The 20,683-nt window shown below is 37.8% G+C and overlaps 1 protein-coding gene across 5 annotated transcripts in view; it reads right to left on the bottom strand.

The window, feature by feature from the left end:
• LOC114341469 (helix-loop-helix protein 13) overlaps positions 1-20,683 on the bottom strand; it is a 170,860-nt gene that overhangs the window by 103,146 nt on the left and 47,031 nt on the right. For 4 of the 5 annotated variants that reach the window (XM_050658185.1, XM_050658184.1, XM_050658182.1 and 1 more), the window contains exon 2: positions 4,813-4,949. In XM_050658185.1, coding sequence (XP_050514142.1) covers positions 4,813-4,949 — 137 coding nt within the window. The remainder of the gene's footprint in view (positions 1-4,812; positions 4,950-20,683) is intronic. The other variant, XM_050658183.1, reaches the window with a different exon arrangement.

Here is a 20,683-nt window from a genome sequence, read left to right on the forward strand (position 1 = left end):
GTATTTTTTATGGGAAATAAGCCACAATTTTACTAAAAAATGAATTTATTAACGTTTCGAAGCCCAAATCGGGTTTCGTTGTCAAAATACAAAATACTATTAAAATAAAACAAACATGTTGTTGCTAAGTAAAAAAATTCTTCTAATAATTTATTTAATCTGACTCATTTATATTGGCAATTCAGACGTATATTATACATTTTAAAGTAGAAGACTTTAAAATGATATCGCCAATATTTATGAGTTGCGTTCCTGGGACGACTTTACTAAAAGATAGTTCATTCGATTACATGAAATCAATCCCAACTCAAGAATAACCGTCGCAAAAAAAATCATAGCATGTGATCTGTCTTTAAAAAGACAACCAAATGCAACGATGACAGTAAAATTCTCGCGTTAGAGATTCCATAGTAAATCACGAGGGAAAACCAGGAAAAAACCTCGTGATACTATCCCGACATCGTGAGTATTTGGTCTTACATTTAATCTACCTTCAAAAAACTAATACCAAATTCTGACTTTAATATGTTTAAATTATAAATAATATTAATATTACATAGATATATAATAAGTAATACTAAAATATAAAATTTGTACTAACTCGATATGTTATTGACTTACTAATCGTGGTATTTTCTTTCTATTGACTTCCTCTTTCAGTATGGGTAACCACATCCTACTGCATTCTACCGAGGAATTTGCGACACAATTGGTTTCATTTAGCATAATTAGAGCCGCTTCTTTGATTTTTCTCTTTTTACTATCTGATTCTTTCAGGACTATACTTGAATCTCTCCACTGAACTCTATGTTCATTATCCCATGCGTGTTGACATATCTGAGATCTATCAAATTCTCTGTTTTTAATATAAGACTGATGTTCACTTATTCTAACGTTTAATGGTCTTGATGTTTCACCTAAATAAAATTGTTCGCATTCACAAGGTATTCTATAAATGCAATTCTTTGTTCTTTCTTGTTCATTGTTAGGTTTAGTTTTAAACAGAATAGATCTCAATGTGTTTGTTGTTTTGAATGTTGTTGAAATGTTGAATTTATTTCCTATCGTTTTACGTTTCTCGGATAGTCCTTTTATATATGGTATTGTTATTTTCCTCGTATTATTTCTTGTGAATGTTGTAGGATCCCGTTCTAAGTTGTTCTGTTCCATTCGATCTAATCTTGTCAATTCCTTATTTATAAACGATAAAGGATAATCATTTTTTAATAAAACAGATGTTAACAATTGTTTTTCTTCTAAAAATGAATTTTCGTTAGAACAAGTAATTTTGGCTCTATCATATAAGGATTTAATGATTCCCTTTTTAACGTTGCTGTTGTGATTTGATTTGTAATTGAGATATCTGTTGGTGTGTGTCGGTTTTCTATACACTTGAGTCTCATATCCAGTATCCTTCTTTGAGACTAAAACATCGAGGAAAGGCAAAGTGTTATTGTATTCCTTTTCCTTTGTAAATTTTATTGTCTCTTCTTGATCGTTTATAATATTCAGGAATGTATCCAACAATTCTGATCTATGAGGCCATATTGAAAACACATCATCTACATATCTCCACCATACTGTGGGTTTTAAATTTTGTTTAGAAATGATATTAGTTTCGAAATCCTCCATAAATATATTAGCCAATAATGGAGATAAAGGAGAGCCCATTGCTAGACCAAAATTTTGTTTATAGAATTCATTATTTAGTTGAAAATAGGTACAGTCGGAAAAATGAAAGAATACCCATGAACGAACATATAAAACACGCTGTATTTTCCTGTCACCGTGCCACAAATAAAATTGCGCAGCGCAAGTACAAGTAATAATAATTATTACATGTACTTGCGTTGGCCAATTTTTTGTATGACACGGTGACAGAAAAATGCAGCGTGTTTTATATGTTCGTTCATGGGTACTCTTTCATTTTTCCTACTGTATTATTAGTACATAATGTCAATAACTCCATTATAGCTGATACATTTAGTTTTGTCCTAGTTGTCAATGTATTATCATTTTCTAACTTCGTTTTAATTATGTTTAAAGTTTTATCTAATGGCACATTTGTAAATAAACTGTTTATGTCAAAACTTACTAAAATATTATTTGGATTAAATTCAATATTTGTTAATTTGTTTAAAAAATGTTGTGTATTTTTTATAAATGTGTCATTATTATTTGCAAATTTTTTTTTGCGACGGATATTCTTGAGTTGGAATTGATTTCATGTAATCGAATGAACTATCTTTTAGTAAAGTCGTCCCAGGAACGCAACTCATAAATATTGGCGATATCATTTTAAAGTCTTCTACTTTAAAATGTATAATATACGTCTGAATTGCCAATATAAATGAGTCAGATTAAATAAATTATTAGAAGAATTTTTTTACTTAGCAACAACATGTTTGTTTTATTTTAATAGTATTTTGTATTTTGACAACGAAACCCGATTTGGGCTTCGAAACGTTAATAAATTCATTTTTTAGTAAAATTGTGGCTTATTTCCCATAAAAAATACGTAACTAATTTTTTTTATTTTGAAACTAGATGTATTGTTTAGTCCCGCGTAGATTAAGTTTAGATTCTATTTTTTTTTTACTTGTTTTTGCCCATTTTCAATAAAAATTTATCTGAGACTTAATTATATGATCTATCTACAACTACTCTAAAAATTTGGACCTTCTATCTTCTAAGGATCCGGAGATATTTGACATCAAAAGTTAAAAAACCTAGTATTTGGGAAATCATACAAACATAAAACACTCTAATAGGCTACGAAGAAAGCTACTGGTACCAGTAACGTAACCAGGGAGGTTTTGGGGGTTATTACCCCCCATAGGGAAGTTTTTTTAAGCGCTTAAATTGGCGATATTCCATACCCCCTCCAATAGTTGTAGTCCCCCCTCACCCTCTCCTTATGAACTTGCTGGTTATGCCGTTGGCCGGTACACGGTAAGTTGAGTGCAGACGTTCGAAAAATAAATAATTTTGTAACCATGAATATTTTCTACTATAATGTGTTATATATCGTTGGAAAGAGAAGATTTTAAAGAATACTTTTCAATCATAACCCCTAAAAAAATTCAATTTTCGGACTTTGACTGCCCTTAAATAAATTACATACATTCTTCTTTTTGTCTCAATTAATTTTTGATTATGTCTGTATAAATAATTATGTCAATGTGTGTAATTAGTCAATAGATAATTGAATAACCTTTCGGATGAGCTTTCACACAGCCCCTATTATCATTTAAAAAATCATAGATTACGTCATCACGCCCAGATGAATTACGTTACTAGTATGATATAAGTACATGCCAAAAAATTATAATTTAAAAATAAAAATCGACCTGTTTTGGGATTTATCTCCATAGTCGCCCATTCTCGAGAAAATGAATTTATTCCAACTCAAACGTCCTCACTGTATATGTAGGTCTAAGTCCGTAGAAAAGTAAACAAGAAGAGACAAAAAAGAGATACAAGCCATGTATCTCTCTCCTGTCGTTTCCCCATTACTGAGGATCGTGATTTCTTCCAATATTCCTAACAATGTTTCTCCATTGGTCTCTATCTTCAGCTGCTCTTAGAGCTTCGCAGAATGAGTTTCCAGCTGAATGCTTTATTTGGTCAGACCATCTAGTTGGTGATCGTCCTCTTGATCTTCTCCCCGGAACGTTTCCAGAAACAATTAATCTCTCCAAACTGTCGTCACCTCTGCAAACTACGTGACCAAAGAATTGCAGAATTCGTTGCAGACATATTGTGAACAGCCTTTTTTAATATTGAGTTGGTTTAGAATGGAAACGTTTGTCCTATGAGCTGTCCAAGGTATGCGCAGCATTCTTATCCAGCACCACATCTCAAAGGCATCAATTTTTTGGCGCTCGCATGCGCGAAGGGTCCAAGTCTCTGCTCCGTATAGAAATATTGAGAATACAAGGGTATTCACCAGTCTCATCTTGATATTTTGAGAGATAGATCTGTCTTTTCAAACTTTAGTTAGGCGACTCATCGCATTTTTTTTTCATACCAATACGTCTCCGAACTTCTGCTTCACAGTTACCATCGTTAGTTATACTAGACCCGAGATAGACAAAGGTGTTTACTATCTGGTATTCCTGTAACATGTTAGTCAGTTGAATAGTGTCAAATCTGTCGACCACCATTATTTTTGTCTTACATTTATTGATTTTCAGACCAACTTTATTGCTTTCGTACTCAACTCTTCGCAGAAGATCAAACATTTCTTGCTCATTTGCTGCTATAAGTGTAGTGTCATCAGCAAATCTTAAATTGGAGATTTTCCTACCAGCTACTGTTACTCCACCGGCTCATCCTTCTAAAACCATCCTCATGACATGTTCACCATGTATAATTAATGTAAAATGGTAACATAAATAGAAGTGCAAATAATAAGAAGGTTTTTGGTATAAACTGAAGGGAGAACACGCTATAAATAGATACAATAGAGATACATAGGTATAATATAATAGAGGGGCGAAAGAAGAAGAAAAATAATCAAAGTGAAAACAAACAAACAGAGAACCTGATGAAAGTAATAAAGGAACTAATAGAACACTTAAAACAGTATGATGTGTTAATCAATTTGAAAACTAAACTGTAATTAGTTAAAATATTTGTAACATCACCCTAGCCTTAAGCCTATGAGATACATTAATAAATCAAATAAAATAGAATTTATCATGATGAAAAACATTTTTTTTTTAAATGTTAATGCCAAATTTAAAATTATTATTTTGAAAATATTAATTTAAAATTATTATATTATCAACAAATAAGAGAAAATTTTACCTCCTCCATGATGTAAACTGCTCAAATAATGATGTTGAAGACTCGAATTGGAAGATGGTCTAGACGCGAAGGCACAGCTGGGCAGATCGGAAACTTCATCCTCAGACATGTCTCCTGCACTATATCCAAATTGTAAGCTTAAATAGAAAGGAAGGAAAGTGCATTACACATAGGGAAACATCCATAGGTGGTGCGATTATTACGGAATCGTACATATACAGTGTAAGAAGGTTGTGCTAATGTGCGCAAAAGGTTCGTGCTGATACATGCCTTTTCATGAAACAAAATTAAACGGAAAGCTAAAATTATTAGAAATGAAAAACGGAAACAATTAGTGATGATTGCCTTTGAAAAAATTAAATTTTTCTAATAGTAAAAAAAATTCATCATCATCATCATCATCATCATCATCAACCCGTGCGCGTCCACTGCTAGACATAGGTCTCCCTCAGCTCTTTCCATTTATCTCTATTTTGTGCGGCTTGCATCCAGTTACCGATAACATGCTTCAAATCATCGGCCCATCTGGTTAGTGGGCGTTCTCTGCTCCGTAGTGCTTCTTCTCGCGGCCTATACTCGACAATACGTATTGTCCATCGGGTGTCTGGCAATCTGGCGACGTGTCCTGCCCAATTCCACTTAAGCGACGCGATTTTTTCGTCAGCGTCTGTTGTTTTTGTTCTACAGCGTATTTCTTCATTTGGGATTCGGTCTCTCAGGGAGACACCCAACATCTGGCGCTCCATAGCCCTATGAATTACGCGAATCTTGTTCATTACCTTTTTTGTTAGTGTAGTGCCTGGTTGCACCAACAGATCTTAAGCTCCAGCTTAGCTAAGCTCTACATATAGATAGGGCTTCCTTAAGTATCACTTACGTTGCACCATAATTTTCGATTCTTACCTTATTATCAATTATATCTATTACTATATTATGATATTTTTATTATAATATATTATAATTATATTATTTTAATTCTTATGTTATTCTCGTCTTAAGCTTAAGATATGTTGGTGCAACCGGGCATTAATGTTTCGGCTCCATAAGTGAGTACAGGCAACACACACTGGTCAAAGATTTTCCTTTTGAGGCATATGGGCAAGTCCGATTTAAATACATAGTTCAGTTTACCAAACGCTGCCCAGGCTAATCTTATGCGACGTGGGAGTTCGCACGTCTGGTTATCTCGTCCCAACCGAATTTTATGTCCCAAGTACTTATAAGATGCAGTCTGCTTAATATCCATTCCATCAACAACAATATTACGATTTAGCACCAGATTAGTCATTATTTGCGTCTTGTTGATGTTAATCTTTAGTCCGACCTCTAAGGAAGCGTAATATATTTTGTTCAACATTATTATTGCACCATCCATACGATGGGCTATAAGGACGATGTCATCTGCGAATCTCAAATGACTGAGCTTCTCTCCATTTATATTGATACCATATTCGTTTAGATCTGCCTTCTTAAATGTGTGTTCTAAAAGGGTTGTGAATAGCTTTGGTGAGATGGTGTCTTCCTGCCGTACTCCTCGCTGTATACAGAATGTATTTGTTTGTTGTTCAGACAATCTTACGCTAGCCCTTGCCTTTTGGTAGATATACAGTCGGAAAAATGAAAGAATACCCATGAACGAACATATAAAACACGCTGTATTTTCCTGTCACCGTGTCACACAAAAAATTGGCCAGCGAAAGTACATGTAATAATTATTGTTACATGTACTTGCACTGGACAATTTTCTGTGTGACACGGTGACAGGAAAATACAGCGTGTTTTATATGTTCGTTCATGGGTATTCTTTCATTTTTCCTACTGTATCTGATCATGTTAATGTAGCGATGGTCTATTCGGCATTCTGTCAATGCTTTTAACATTTTCTGCTGGCTTATGGTATCGAATGCTTTCTCGTAATCCACGAATATCAGTGCCAATGGTTTGTTGGATTCCGCAGACTTCTATATTAGGTTTTTTATTACCAGTAAGTGGTCGTTAGTGCTATATCAAGATCTAAATCCAGCTTGTTCTCTAGGCTGATAGAAGTCTAACTTAGCCTCCAGTCTTTTTTTGATAATTTTTGTGAAAAGTTTATACAAGGTGTCCCAAAAGTAGTGGAACGGTCGAATATTTCGCGAACTAAAGATCGGATCAAAAAACTGAAAAATAAGTGTTCAATCATTTTCAAAAATCTATCCAATGAGACTAAACACCAACCCCCACTACATCCCCTGGAGATGGGGTGGGGGTAACTTTAAAATCTTAAATGGAACCCCTAGTTTTTCTTGCATATTTGGATTCGTTACGTAAAAGTAAGCAACTTTTATTCAAGACATTTTTTTGAACTGTCGATAGATGGCGCTATAATTGGGAAAAACGATTTATCCTGATACCATAGGTAAATTATAGAAACGGTCTAATATCTCGAGAAATACACTTCCAAATGAGAAACCAAAAAACAGGTTTTTAATATTTTTCGAAATCTCATCGATAAACACCAAACATGACCCTCCAACCCACCCCCTGGAGGTGGGGTGGGGGTAACTTTAAAATATTAAATAGCAACCCCCACTTTTTATTACAGATTCGTATTCGTCATGAAAAACTAAGCAACATTTATTCGAAACATTTTTTAGAATTGTTGATAGATGGCGCTTTAATTGGAAAAATACGATTTATTAGCGCCATCTATCAGCATTTTTAAAAAATGTTTTTAATAAATGTTGCTTAGTTTTTCATGACGAATTCGAATCTGCAATAAAAAGTGAGGGATGCTATTTAAGATTTTAAAGTTACCCCCCACCCCACCTCCAGGGGGTTGGTTGGAGGGTCATGTTTGGTGTTTATCGATAGGTTTTCGAAAAATATTAAAAACCTGCTTTTTGGTTTCTCATTTGGAAGTGTATTTCTCGAGATATTAGACCGTTTCTATAATTTACCTATGGTATCAGGATAAATGGCTTTTCCCAATTATAGCGCCATCTATCAACAGTTCCAAAAAATGTCTTGAATAAAAGTTGCTTACTTTTACGTAACAAATCCAAATCTGCAAGAAAAACTAGGGGTTTCCATTTAAGATTTTAAAGTTACACCCCCCCCCCATCTCCAGGGGGTGTAGTGGGGGTTGGTGTTTAGTGTCATTGGATAGATTTTTGAAAATAATTGAACACGTATTTTTCAGTTTTTCGATCTGATGTTTAGTTCGCGAAATATTTGACCGTTCCACTACTTTTGGGACACCCTATATATGCGTGAGAGCAAACTGATAGGACGGTAGTTTTTTAGATCTGGTATGTCACCCTTCTTGTGTAATAAAACAATGACTGCATTGTTCCATTGAGAAGGAGTTTTTCCTTGGTAAATGCATTCGGTGAAAAGTTTGGCCAACGCCTGGATAATTTTATTTCCACCTTGTTTGACTGCCTCGATTACTATTCCGTCATAGCCAGGGGATTTATTATTTTTCATTTCTGAAAGTGCCTTTTTAACTTTATGTGGTGTTACTTCTGGCATTAATTCTGATCCCTGGTTTGTGATTTTTGGGCAGGGGCTGATCTTGCCTTTCGTTGGTGCTCTCATACATTTCGCGATACAACGATTCGACAACCTTGAGGATTTCGGCTTTATCCGTGGCAATGTTGCCATCTTTGTTTCTGATTTTGTACATAGTTCTGTTGCTGATGTTATTCGTATTTCGCCTCAAAACTATTAAACCTTTGTTTTCTTGAATTATGTGAGTTATTTCTCTTGTGTTGTTTTCTCTTATGTCTTTTCAGATTGATCGGTGGATATCTTTATTTAATTTCTTCAGTGTTGTGTAGTTGGAGTCGTATTTTTCCGTCAAGTGTCTTCTTTTACTTATTAAATCTTTGGTATTTTGGCTTAATTTTTTTTATGGGTCACGACAGTCGGGCAGCACTCCCTTTTTGTTTCTTTGTGTGCTTTCGTTATGACATTATTTGCTTGTTCAATGTCTTCTATGTCGTTTTCAAAGTCTTGTATACGTCTGGTTAATACATCTGCATAGAGGTTTTGAAGATCATCTTGGTTCTATCGAAATTGACATTCAATCGTATATTTGCTCGGATTAATCTGTGGTCGCTTTCTACCGAAAATTTGTTAAGTATTTTAGTGTCTTTAATTATTTCTTTTCTCTTTGTTATGATAAAATCTATCTCATTCTTGACACTGCCATCTGGGCTTATCCATGTCCATTTACGCTGAGGCTTTTTATCGAAAAAAGAGTTCATCATGGATAAATTTTCCTGGTGTAAGAAATTAAGCAGTCTTTGTCCTCATTCATTTCTGTCGCATACCCATACTTGCCCATTGCTACTTCTGCATCAACTTGTTTAAAGCCAATTTTCGCATTAAAGTCGCCCATAATTATTGTGTGAAATTTATCAGCTGCTCTAAGAGCTTCGCAGAATGAGTTTCCAGCTGAATGCTTTATTTGGTCAGACCATCTAGTTGGTGATCGTCCTCTTGATCTTCTCCCCGGAACGTTTCCAGGAACAATTAATCTCTCGGTCATATAATGAGAGGATCTAAATATCGCTTACTCCGGTTGACCATTCAGTTCAAAATCGAAGGAAAACGCTGGGTTGGAAGAAAACAACTGTCCTAGCTGCGTAACATTAGGAAATGGACAGGTGGAACGATCGAGGAATTGTTTCATATAGCTGTTGACCGAGAAACATTTCATCAGATGGCGGTCCGAAGATGGCAGCATTGCCAAAACGGCATTACAGCATATCTTCGTTGCTATTGGTCAGATTTTGACGTATGTGGTGACACAGAAGCCAACTGTCAATTCTTCTTCTGTCAACGTTTAATATTAACTGTCAATTCTTCTTCTTTTCCGTATAGTGCCTAACAGAACGTGACATTTACCGTATGACGTGACATTTTTGTGGCACAGGAAGTGGCAAAGCACTGACATTCGACGCATAACGTGACATTTAACGTAGATATGTGACATTGTTAAGTTTTCCGTCCGACATTTGACGCGGAACGTGGCATTTATGAGACATTTGACGTAGGACGTGACATTCGACGTAGAACGTGACATTTGACGTATGGCGTAGGACGTGACATTCGACGTAGGACGTGACATTTACGTGACATTCGACGCAGAACGTGATATTTAACGTAGATATGTGACATTGTTCAGTTTTCCGGTCTACATTTGACGCGGAACGTGGCATTTATGAGACATTTGACGTAGAACGTGACATTCGACGCAGAACGTGACATTTATGTGATATTCGACGTAGGACGTGACATTCGACTTGCTATCCTCTGCTGCGCTCTGCTACCCTTTGCTAATCTCTATTAACTTCTGCTCCTCTCTGCTACGCTCTGATGACCTCTGATACCGCTCTGTGGTCGTCTGTGCCTTCTGTTAGAGTGTCTCTGATGACGTCTGTACCCCTCTGTGTTCGCCTATGCCTTTTTCTAGCGTGTCTCTGATGACGTCTGATACCGCTCTGTAGTCGCCTGTGCCTTCTGCTTGCGTGTCTCTGATGACGTCTGTATGTCTCTGTGGTCGTCTGTTCCTTCTATTAGCGTGTCTCTGATGACGTCTGTACCCCTCTATGGTCACCTGTGCCTTTTGCTAGGGTGTCTCTGATGACGGCTGTATGTCTCTGGTACCCCTCTGGGATCATTAGGGTAATTCCAACCTGTCATAACCATATAATGGGAATCTTATTGATTGTAACACGTCATGGCACGTACAGCACGTTTTACGAAGAAGAATTGACAGTTAATATTGAACGTTGACAGAAGAAGAATTAACTGTTGGCTTCTGTGTTGCCACCGCTTTCATTTGACACCACATACGTCAAAATCGGACCAATAGCAACGAAGATATGCTGTAATGCCGTTTTGGAAATGCCGCCATCTTTGGACCGCCATCTGATGAAATTTTTCTCGGTCAACAGCTATATGAAACAATTCCTCGATCGTTCCACCTGTCCATTTTCTAATGTTACGCAGCTAGGACAGTTGTTTTCTTTCATCCCAGCGTTTTCCTTCGATTTTGCCCTGAATGGTCAACCGGAGTAAGCAATATTTAGATCCTCTCATTATATGACTGAGAGATTAATTGTTCCTGGAAACGTTCCGGGGAGAAGATCAAGATGACGATCACCAACTAGATGGTCTGATCAAATAAAGCATTCAGCTGGAAACTCATTCTGCGAAGCTCTTAGAGCAGCTGAAGATAGAGACCAATGGAGAAACATTGTTAGGAATATTGGAAGAAATCACGATCCTCAGTAATGGGGAAACGACAGGAGAGAGAGAGAGAGATTATATGACCGAAGCATTGAACCTTTCTCATTTTTATAGTCTCCAGCACACGTTCGTTGGATATGTGTGCTGTCCACGGGATTCTGAGCATGCGACGGTAACAGCACAACTCGAACGTTTCTGATTTGTTCAGATTCTTCACTTTTATTGTCCAAGTTTTACATACATAGAACAAAACGGACCATACGTAGCACTTCAATACTCTTAGACGTGTGATCAATGACACAGTTCTACTGCACAATACAGAACGCCGCCAATACAGAAAGCTTTTTCGTGCAAGTTCTATTCTGGTCGAAATTTCCTCATTACTTTTCACCCTGCAGTCAATCGAGCTATCCAGATATCTAAAGTGTTCTACCCTTCCCAGGATTTTGTTATCTAATTTTTAGTACTGAATCTTCGATATTAATTTTTCCGACCATCATTTATTTTGTTTTTTTTTGCGTTGATTGTTAAGCCCTTTGCAATATATTTGTTGTTTACAGCGTTCAACAGGATTTAAAGGTCTTTCAGACTCTCTGCCATTATGGCGGTGTCATCTGTGTATCTGATGTTATTAATGATTTCACCACCTTCGCGACAATTATTTAGCGATTCCTCAAAAATTGGTTCGGTGTAGGCATTGAACAATGTCGGTGACATAGCATATCCCTGTCTGACACTACGCTTAATAGAAGCTTTAGCTGAAACTTCTTGGTCCAACTTAATGCAAGCGGTCTGATTATAGTAAAGATTTTTGAGCAATCTAATGTTGTACATATCCAGAACAATTAAGTCCAAGCATTGAAATACTAATGTATGTGGTACTCTATCAAAGGCTTTTTAGAAATCTATAAAGCATACGTAAATGTTTTTCCTAAACTCAATGCTCTTTTGTAAGAGTATTCGCATGCAAAAAAGAGTATGCAAACAAATCAAACCGTTCACCACCAGTTATCCCCTCACAAAGATTGTATATGCGAGAATGCAATATTTTCATAATCAAAAGTCAACACCAGAGGAACAATAATAACAAAAAGTGTACAAATATTGGTATTGCATTTGCAGATGATGTTGATGTCATAGCTAGAAGCGAAAGAGAAATGATAGAAGCATTTAATGCCATAGAAAGAGCGGCACAAAACAGTGGCCTAAATATTAATGAAATAAAAACCAAATACATGAAGGCCAGCAATTCGACAGGCCAAAGAAACCTACAGAATCTGACAATAGGAGACTATAACATCGAAAGCGTGAAATTTTTTACATATCTAGGTTCACTAGTTACCACAGATAACAATGTTAGCGAAGAAGTTAAGAGAAGAATATATATTGCTAATAAAACGTATAATGGACTAATTAAACATCTAAGATCTAACAACATCACGAGAAAAACTAAATGCAAAATATACAAAAGCGATGTCGAAAAGTGATGAGAACTTATTAGGTACGTTTGAACGAAAAATCCTTGACACATATTAAGGGGGTGAAAGAAAATGACGTATGGCGCAGAAGATATAATTTTGAACTATACTCAGTATACAACGAACCTGATCTCATAACATCCATAGAGATCGGACGTCTACGCTGGATGGGCCATGTTGAACGGATATTGGAGACTGAAACACCAAAACATATGATGAGGCAGACACCAGTAGGGAGAAGGTCCAAAGGGAAGACCCAAACTTAGATACATGGAACAAGTGGAACAAGATCTGAAAACACTTGAGATTACCAACTGGAAGAACAAAGCAAGGAACATAACAGAATGGCGGAAAATCCTAGAACAGGCCAGGACCCAAAAAGGGTTGTCGAGCTACTGATGATGATGAATGTTTTCATAAAAATTTTGAGCGTGTAATTCATTAAACTGGTAAGTCGATAGTCGCTACACTGTCTGGCATTCCTTTTCTTGGGAATAGTTACCAGTATTGATTCTAACCAGTTGTCTGGTAATTTGCCGCTGCTGTATATATTATTAAAGAAGGAGGTGATAATGGCAACACTCTCATTATCTAATAGTTGTAACAATTCTGTGTGTATTTCGTCAGGACCAGAAGTCTTCCTTCGTTTTGCTTGGTCGATGGCCTTCTGAACTTCTGAGATTAAGACCGGTGGACCTGGATCTCTGCTAGATGATATTTCTTCGTAGATTCTTTGATCATCTTTAAATAATTCTGTTATGTAATTTTCCCATTCGGTAAAGCGCTCTTTAATATTACATATAATTCTACCACCAGAGTCTTACAATATACTTTGCCTGTAAATTCTGCTTTTGCCTAATAATTCTTTTAGTGTTTTGTGCAAGTGGAAGCTGTCGTGTTGTTGCTCCAGTTTCTCAATTTCTAAACAGGATTCTTGTAACCATCGGTCTTTTGCAGCGTTAATTCTTTTTCGGATTTGTTTATGTGTTTCATTGTATTTTCTCTGCTTATGGATTTGTACTGCCTCCGATCGTCAATTAGATCTAAGATATCCTGTGTCATCCAGTCATTTTTAACTGTTCGTTGTTTTAGAAGATTTTATCGAGCGGCGGTGATTATTGTCGTTTTCATATTTGTTCCCAGCAATCATTTATGTTGTAGGTATCTTCTGATCTAATTTCGTGGAACTTGTTGTTAATTTCTTGAGAAACTTTATTTAGAGTGCATGGGTTTTGGAGTGTATCTAGTGATATTTTGCAGGTTTTTTTTATTTTCACAGACTCTCTTTAGCCTAACCGTGATTGTAGAGCACAGTAGAATATGGCCTGATCTACTTAATGTAGATCTACATAATGTAGAAGGCTGAGGCTGAATTTACTTAATAGATACTTTATTGACGAACCTACCAAAAAACAACTAACGAAATTTAATAGCAACGCCCCAAAATTCTATGCATTACCAAAAATACACAAACCGAAATTATCACTAAGACCTATTGTTTTATCAATTAATTCTCCAACCGAAAATATTGCCAATTTTATATGCTATCGCATATAAAGGATTGAGGTTTGAGGTTTAGTGAATAGCTAAGCGCGGAACAAGCGTAAGTGTTTAGTGCCTTAAACAAATTTTTACTGTTAAGCTCTGAACGAAGCAGCTGTTTTACCCTGCGTATAAACTCAGTAGTTGTCTCAGTTTTTATTTGCTTATGGTCAATTTTCCGCGCCTGCTTTACTCCAAGATATTTGTACATATCGTTGTCGCCCATGGCCTCGATGATCTGGCCATTTTGCATATCGAATCCACCGGGCTGTACCTTTCCTCTTACTATATTCAAAACACGGCACTTGTCTAGACCGAATTGCATACTAATATCATTAGAGAATGTTTCTACAGTTTTTAGCATCTGTTCTAGGTGTTCTCGAGTGGAAGCAATTAATTTGGATCATCCATATACAACAGATGATTGAGCTTCGGTACCACAGTATTATTGTTTTTAATGCAAAAACCTGAGTCCGTGGAGTTTAATAGCTAGGAAAAGGGGTTGAAAGCTAAACAGAACCACAATGGACTCAAGAAGTCTCCTTTAAACTGGCCCCGGTTGATTGCGATATTTTCGGTTTCGATATTGTTTTCACCAGGTATTTGGAGGTGAATTTTAGTCTTCCAATCTCCCATTATATGCCTTAAAAAGGTCACTATGTTATCATCGACTTTGTATATTTTCAATATATTTATAAGCCATTCATGCGGTACTGAATCAAAGGCCTTTTTAAAGTCAATAAAAGCAGTAAAGAGGTTCCTTTTTTGGTGAATGCCTGGTTAGAAATAACTGAGTCGATGATAACTTGTTCTTTGCAACCCATGGAACCTTTAGCGCATCCTTTCTGTTGAGGCTCTATGATATTATTTAGAGCGCAGTGTTGGTAGATACGCCGGGCTACACAGGATGTGACCAATTTATACAAAGTTGGAAGACAAGTAATTGGGCGGTACTTGGATGGATCTTGGGTGTTACTTTGATCCTTTGGTATTAAATAAGTAGTTCCCTGAGTTAGAAATGATGGTTTTCCTGCGGATTAGAAATAACATGATGATTAATTAATGTTGATAAGCACTCATGAAGCCCTTTGATGACATTTGAGACCTCTTCAGTCGTGAATGGTTCGTAGTTAGCAGTGACGTAGTGGTGCCAGTTGTGCGTCGTATCTTCTATCCAGTCAGCATTGTTGTTAAAAGCAGCTGGTGTGGAAAGTCGATTTCCGCAAATCTCATGAATTTTTTCTTGGCTTGGGTAAGACTTGTCGACACTTTCTACGGTGGAATTGAGTTTTCGGTAGAACGCCTTCTCGGAATTCTCAAAAGGTGTTTTGTCACATTTTCGGTTATTACTAAGTTTTTGCTTCCTTAGTCGCCCTGAATAGATGGCGAGTTTTTGTTTTAATGTATCCAGACACTGTTGGGCTGTATTATTTTCTGGATCGTATCTCGAGTGTCTTGCAGTGCTCCGCATTATTTCTTCAGCTCTTGTAGTGAGTTTCCTACTTGGTACTCCTCGTAAATATTCTGTGACTTGACCAATATCCCTCCGCAGTAATTCAATCTTCCTAGCAGTCTTTTTTCCCAGGGTGCAATTCTGTTACCAGTTCTTCGGTTATTAGTACCCCGTCGTGTTCTGATCCTAATGCCCATTACATTAGCAATTGCTGTTGCTGCACAGTAGATGAGCATATGCAAATATTCTAATGTGTGAGCTTCTACAACCTAATTGGTTAGGACTTCAGTGTTCACAATTTGGAACAGCGCACCTAGTTTCTTACAAGAGTTTATTCTTGGTAGCGGTGGTCTGCTGCGTGGGTTTGTTCCATTAAACTCTTGTACGACGCGAGCTGTTTCGTTTACTAGGCTATCACGTAACTCGTTATTTTCCTACGGTGTATTATCAGGTTGAGTTACTGGTATGGGAAGCTGAGGGTTCTGCTCATCAGGGATTTCATTAAGGACTTGATCTAAAACTAGCCCTTGGTTGTTAATCTCCCGTTCGACTTCTATTTTGATGGTATTGCGTCTAGTCTCTGAAATAAGATTATTTCTTATGATTACCCGGTATTGCTCTGATACTCGTTGCTCCGATACATGAATATCTGGGTACCTACTCTCTGCAAAATTTGGCATACAGCTGTTGTCGGTAGCCGATCGTTTATTGACCGAGGTTTGTCACCGTGTAGTAGAAGCGCAAAATGTTTTCATTAATGGACACAGTTCTTTTCATGCGCTGCCTCGTCGTCCCGCTTGAGTGAACGCCGGCTGATGTTCCAACGCAGCACCTTCAGCGGGTGGAGCTCTAGCTCTTGTTTGGCTCGCTTGTGGTTGTTGTTTTGGGCTGTAGCTGATTGTATGACAGGGGCCCGCCTCCTCAACACCCTGCCACCGACGTCCAGCGCCGGCTCCAGACGTGCCCTGGCGATCCCTAGGGAGCGGCCCTAAACATAAATTATGATTATCTACCATTTTCATGGGTATGCATTTTATACCTACTACCAGGTGTCAGTTTTTGTTCCACGGCAAGTGGAATTATTATTATTATCCAGATTTAACCATACGGCTCACACTCCCGCTAAGGGGAAAATTGACTCATCCCAGATACCTACGGTATCAAAAGGATTGAGCTCCGGTGGGACTCTTTCCGTGTTATCGAGCCCTAAGTGACTTGGTATGCAGGTGTATCTTCCAAAAATTTTCGTACACATCTGGCCGTTGCGAGTAGTACAGCTTTCTGCACGGCCTTGTAAAGATGTTCATTTAGACACAGCCTTTTTATGCTTTTGAGGAGGTTTTTGGGAATGACTCCAGTAGTAGACATAATAATAGGCATCCTCTGGGTACTTTGCATTCTCCATTGTCTTCGTATTTGAATTTCCAGATCTCTGTACTTGGCGATCTTTTCAGTAAATTTACTACGCAGATTATTGTTGTTAAGTATCGCCACATCAATTAGTGTTGTTTGTCTTGTTAATTTATTAACTAGTACGAGATCTGGTCTATTATGTGCCACTGTTTGGTCTGTGAGCACAGTGCGGTTCCAGTATAGCTTGTAGTTGCCATCCTCAAGCATACTCTCAGGGACGTATTGATAATATGGGAGATGGTCCGTTTGGAGAAGTTCCAGCTTGATAGCCATCCCTTGATGAAGGATTTTTTCCACTGCGCCATGCCGTTCCTTGTATTCAGTTGCAGCAAATGCCTGACAGCCCCCTGTAAGATGCTGGATGGTTTCTTGGGCTTAACATCCATATCATCCATATAGCGCAATGTACATCTGAAAGTAAGTTCTTAAATTAGCAATTTGTTTATCTAATTGCTCACCTATACTCATAAGTCCTCTTCCTCCTAGATTCCGTGGTAATGTCGTTCTTTCTACTGCACTTTTAGGATGGTGTTTTTGTACCTTTATGAGGTGTGTTCGTACTTTTCGCTGAAGATTTTCCATATCTGTTTTTGTCCACTTAACAGTACCAAATGAATAGCTAAGCGCAGAACAAGCGTTGGTGTTAAGTTCCTTAAACAAATTTTTCCTGTTAAGCTGTCAACGAAGCAGCTGTTATATCCTTCGTATAAACTCAGTAGTTATCTCAGTTTTCATTTGCTTATGGTTAATTTTCCGCGCCTGTTTTACTCCAAGATATTTGTATATATCTTATTCACCCATGGGCTCGATGTTCTGGCCATTTTGTATATCGAATCCACCGGGCTGTATCTTTCCTTTGGCTATATTTAAAACACGGCACTTGTCTAGTACAAAGGGCATATTTATATCATTAGAGAATGTTTCTACTGTTTTCAGCATCTAGATGAGAAACTATTAGTCTCCATTCTCATAGGTGTGCATTTTATACCTACTGCCAGGTGTCAGTTTTTGTTCCACGGCAAGTATCCCTGCTACCCTCTGGGTATTGGCGCCACGAATACCCAGAAAGCATTCCCCATTCGCATTATTATTATCCAAGATTTAGCCATACCGCTCACACTCCCTCTAAGGGGAAAATTGACTCATCCCAGATACCTACGGTATCAAAAGGATTGAGCTCTGGTGGGACTCTTTCCGTGTTATCGAGCCCTAGGTGACTTGGAATGCAGGTGTATCTCCCAAAAATTTTCGTAGACTTCTGGCCGTCGCAAGTAGTACAGCTTTCTGCATGGTCTTATAAAGATGTTCATTTAGACCCACCTTTTTTATGCTTTCGAGGAGGGTCTTCGGAATGACTCCAGTAGTAGACATAACAATAAGTATCGTCTGGGTACTTTGCATTCTCCATTGTCTCCGTATTTGAATTTCCAGATCTCTATACTTGGCGATCTTTTCAGTAAATGTATATATATAATGTTCTTGAACTCCTAAGTGGAGCATAGAGCTTCAGTGAAAACGCGCCATCGGGTTCTATTTTGCGCTAGGGCCTTCACCTCATTCCAAGACTTTCCTTGACTTCTTATCTCGTCCATGATGGATCTTCTCCAAGTTTGTGCTGGGCGACCTCTTTTTCTCTTTCCTTGGGGATTCCACTCTAGGGCATTTTTTGCAGTACTGGAACTATCTTTTCGGAGTGTGTGACCTATCCACCCCCACTTTCTGTATTTTATTTCGGTAAATCGATCTTTTCAGTAAACTTACTACGTAGATTATTGTTGTTAGGTATCGCCACATCAATTAGTGTTGTTTGTCTTGTTATTTTATTAACTAGTACGAGATCTGGTCTATTATGTGCCACTGTTTGGTCTGTGAGCACAGTGCGGTCCCAATATAGCTTGTAGTTGCCATCCTCAAGCACACTCTCAGGAACGTATTGATAATATGGGAGATGGTCCGTTTGGAGAAGTCCCAGCTTGTTAGCTATCTCTTGATGAAGGATTTTTCCCACTGCGTCATGCCGTTCCTTATATTCAGTTGCAGCAAATGCCTGGCAGCCCCCTGTAATATGTTGGACGGTTTCTTGGGCTTGACATCCATACCGGAATCTGTCGTTTTGAACCTGAGGGTCTTTGACGATATATTTCAGGTAATTTCTGGTTGGTATAACCTGATCCTGAATGGCCAGTAATGAACCCTCCGTTTCAGGGAACATCTTTCCTGATGTCAACCAATAGTTCGACGCTGTATTGTCGACATAGTCTTGGCTGACCTCATTGGGATGTCGCCCGTGCAGAGGCTTACCCATCCAGGTGCGCAGTTTTTCGTCCTTAGTAAGGTGGTTTATGCGCATTTCTGGTTCCCTCAGTTTGATCGGTGTTGTGTCATCTACTGCGCAAATTGCGCGGTGTAGAGTAGATGTCTCAGCCTGCATCTGAAAATAAGTTCTTAAATTAGAAATTTGTTTATCTAATTGCTCACCTATATCCATAAGTCCTCTTCCTCCTAAATACCGGGGTAATGTTGTTCGTTCTACTGCACTTTTAGGGTGGTGTTTTTGTGCCTTTGTGAGGTGTGTTCGTACTTTTCGCTGAAGATTTTCTATATCCGTTTTTGTCCACTTAACCATACCAAATGAATAGCTAAGCGCGGAACAAGCGTAGGTGTTTAGTGCCTTAAACAAATTTTTACTGTTAAGCTGTGAACGAAGCAGCTGTTTTACCCTTCTTATAAACTCAGTAGTTATCTCAGTTTTCATTTGCTTATGGTCAATTTTCCGCGCCTGCTTTACTCCAAGATATTTGTACATATCGTTGTCGCCCATGGCCTCGATGTTCTGGCCATTTTGCATATCGAATCCACCGGGCTGTACCTTTCCTCTGACTATATTCAAAACACGGCACTTGTCTAGATCGAACTGCATACTAATATCATTAGAGAATGTTTCTACAGTTTTTAGCATCTCTTCTAGGTGTTCTGGAGTGGAAGCCATTAACTTAAAATCATCCATATACAACAGATGATTGAGCTTCGCTACCACAGTAATATTGCTTTTAATGCTAAAACCTGAGTCAGTGGAGTTTAATAGCTGGGAAAGGGGGTTCAAAGCTAAACAGAACCACAATGGACTCAACTAGTCTCCTTGAAATAGGCCCCGGTTGATTGCGATATTTTCGGTTTCGATATTGTTTTCACCAGGTATTTGGAAGTGAATTTTAGTCTTCCAATCTCTCATTATATGCCTTAAAAAGGTCACTATGTTATCATCGACTTTGTATATTTTCAATATATCTATTAGCCATTCATGCGGTACTGAATCAAAGGCCTTTTTGTAGTCAATAAAAGCAGTAAAAGGGTTCCTTATTTAGTGAATGCCTGGTTAGAAATGACTGAGTCGATGATAAGCTGTTCTTTGCAACCCATGAAACCCTTAGCGCCTCCTTTCTGTTGAGGCTCTATGATATTGTTTAGAGCACAGTGTTGGTAGATACGCCGGGTTACACAGGATGTGACCAATTTAAACAAAGTTGGAAGACAAGTAATTGGGCGGTACTTGGATGGATCTTGGGTGTTATTTTGATCCTTGGGTATTAAATAAGTAGTTCCCTGAGTTAGAAATGATGGTAATTCCTGCGGATTAGAAATAACATGATTAATTAATGTTGATAAGCACTCATGAATACTCCAAAACTTTTTAAGCCAGAAGTTCTGAACTCCGTCTGGTCCAGGAGATTTCCAGTTATGAAGC

The sequence above is a fragment of the Diabrotica virgifera genome, chromosome 8 (genome assembly GCF_917563875.1).
Source record: "Diabrotica virgifera virgifera chromosome 8, PGI_DIABVI_V3a".
Taxonomy (NCBI): domain Eukaryota; kingdom Metazoa; phylum Arthropoda; class Insecta; order Coleoptera; family Chrysomelidae; genus Diabrotica; species Diabrotica virgifera.